The sequence below is a fragment of the Hydra vulgaris genome, chromosome 01 (assembly GCF_038396675.1).
Source record: "Hydra vulgaris chromosome 01, alternate assembly HydraT2T_AEP".
NCBI lineage: Eukaryota > Metazoa > Cnidaria > Hydrozoa > Anthoathecata > Hydridae > Hydra > Hydra vulgaris.
Genome location: NC_088920.1, coordinates 36,904,986 through 36,906,936, shown reverse-complemented (window position 1 = coordinate 36,906,936; position 1,951 = coordinate 36,904,986). Strand labels below are relative to the sequence as shown.

General features: G+C 22.7%; 1 protein-coding gene across 1 annotated transcript; it reads right to left on the bottom strand.

The window, feature by feature from the left end:
* Positions 1-314: 314 nt before the first annotated feature.
* LOC105848362 (parapinopsin) lies at positions 315-1,321 on the bottom strand. Its single transcript, XM_065787102.1, has one exon. The coding sequence runs from the start codon at positions 1,289-1,291 to the stop codon at positions 368-370; it is 924 nt and encodes a 307-aa protein (XP_065643174.1). The 5' UTR covers positions 1,292-1,321; the 3' UTR covers positions 315-367.
* Between the last annotated feature and the right edge of the window lie 630 nt (positions 1,322-1,951).

Below are 1,951 nucleotides of genomic sequence, written 5' to 3'. Positions count from 1 at the left end.
GAACTGAGTTTTGATTGTTATTTAAAAAAATGCATACTTAATGTCAATTTTCTTTGCATCTATCTTATTTACAATCTGTTAAGATAAACAAACAAAAGGTTACAAACATTTTATCAAATATAAAGTATAAGCAACAAACAAGGCGTATAAACAAAATTTTATATAAATATAAGTATATGTTATATGTTTATATATATATATATATATATATATATATATATATATATATATATATATATATATATATATATATATATATATATATATATATATATATATATATATATATATATGATTAGAATAAATATGCATACTCTTTAGCAAGTCAATTTATTTCTCAAATAAATTGACGAATGTCAGAAAAATATTATAACTTTACATTATCGTTACTTTTTCTGTTTCTTTTTATAATGAACTGAAAAAATTTGATCTTTTTTAGATGATTTCGAAAAAACTTGTTGAAATAGCAATTAGTCAAAGCATTTGATATTGCTGATAATTTAGAAAACAATGCGCAGAGGGTGTATATAACACTCGGGGATTTTATTTTGAAAACCGATAGTAAGCTGGCACCTGCGTATGGAGTCCAAATTACAAAGTAAAAAACGGCTGACCATAATGCTAACTTTAAGTAAACCATTTCTAGTACATTTCTATTTTTACCTACTTGAATTCTCCGAACAGTGCAGCTATCGACAACTGTTCTCTTTATTGCAATGTAGGCAAAAATCAATGCAACGACAGGTATAAAATAGCAAAAGGAAAATAAAATTATAAGATACGATAATGAATCCAAACGCGTCAAATTCCAATCAAATGAGCATCGCTTTTTATCTAAATCTACCTCATACTTTGACCATCCAATTAACGGAAAAGTGGGCCATAATAATCCATACAAATAACAAAAAAACAATAATGTTACTTTCATCTTTATTGTTTTACAATACTTGATGTAAAAGAAAGGCCATTTTACCGCAATTACTCTCATTATTGATATTATAACAGTTTGTAAAATATTAGAAACTACAATAAATACTGTTAAAAAAGAAGCTCCAATGCAAACAAAATTTTTTTTTAAAGAATATACTCCATATAACATGCATAGTTCAGCAACAAGTCCAATTAAGGTATGAATTACGTCGGATATTGATATGCTTAGAATAAAAATGTGCGGCAGTTCGGTCACTTTGATCTTGTAAATAATTATATAAATTAAGATTGCATTTAGTAAAGTTGATAAAATGATAATTGCAAGGACACACACAAAATATGCTGTTACCAAAACATCCATTTTTCTGTACAACAGTATATTTATATCAATCTATCTATAAATATAATAACATATATTTACTTACTTACATTTTTCTGAATCATAAAAATGTTTTTAAAATTTATGTCCGCAAAAATCTTATGTCCACGTATTCATCTTTTTTTCATTTTTTTTTTAAAAAAAAAAGATTATATAAACATTAAAAATTAGAATATGTAACCATTAAAATTCACATATATATATATATATATATATATATATATATATATATATATATATATATATATATATATATATATATATATATATATATATATATATATATATATATATATATATATATATATATAGTCTCTCTCATACAAACACATACACAATTCTAATTTTTACTTACTTTTTTCATAATAGCATGACATGGTATGTGAAACCATGTTTAGCAAGTAATACTTACCTGGTGCTTTAATTTTATGGAAAAGTTTAAAGATTTATTTCTTGTAATTCTATTCATTTTTTGTGTTGGTATTTATAAGACAATCGCTTCTAAAGTATTTTAAAATTATTATTAGCCACATTTTTTTTAATTAAATTTTTTATGAAAATAATATTTAAATATGTAATTAAAATTTTTATTATTCAATTGCTATCGTTTTAGAATCATTTACAAGAAAACATATTGCTGTA

What these genes read in the sequence shown, in the direction of transcription:
- LOC105848362 (XM_065787102.1), bottom strand. Translation starts at nt 1,291, where the DNA reads ATGGATGTTTTGGTAACAGCATATTTTGTGTGTGTCCTTGCAATTATC.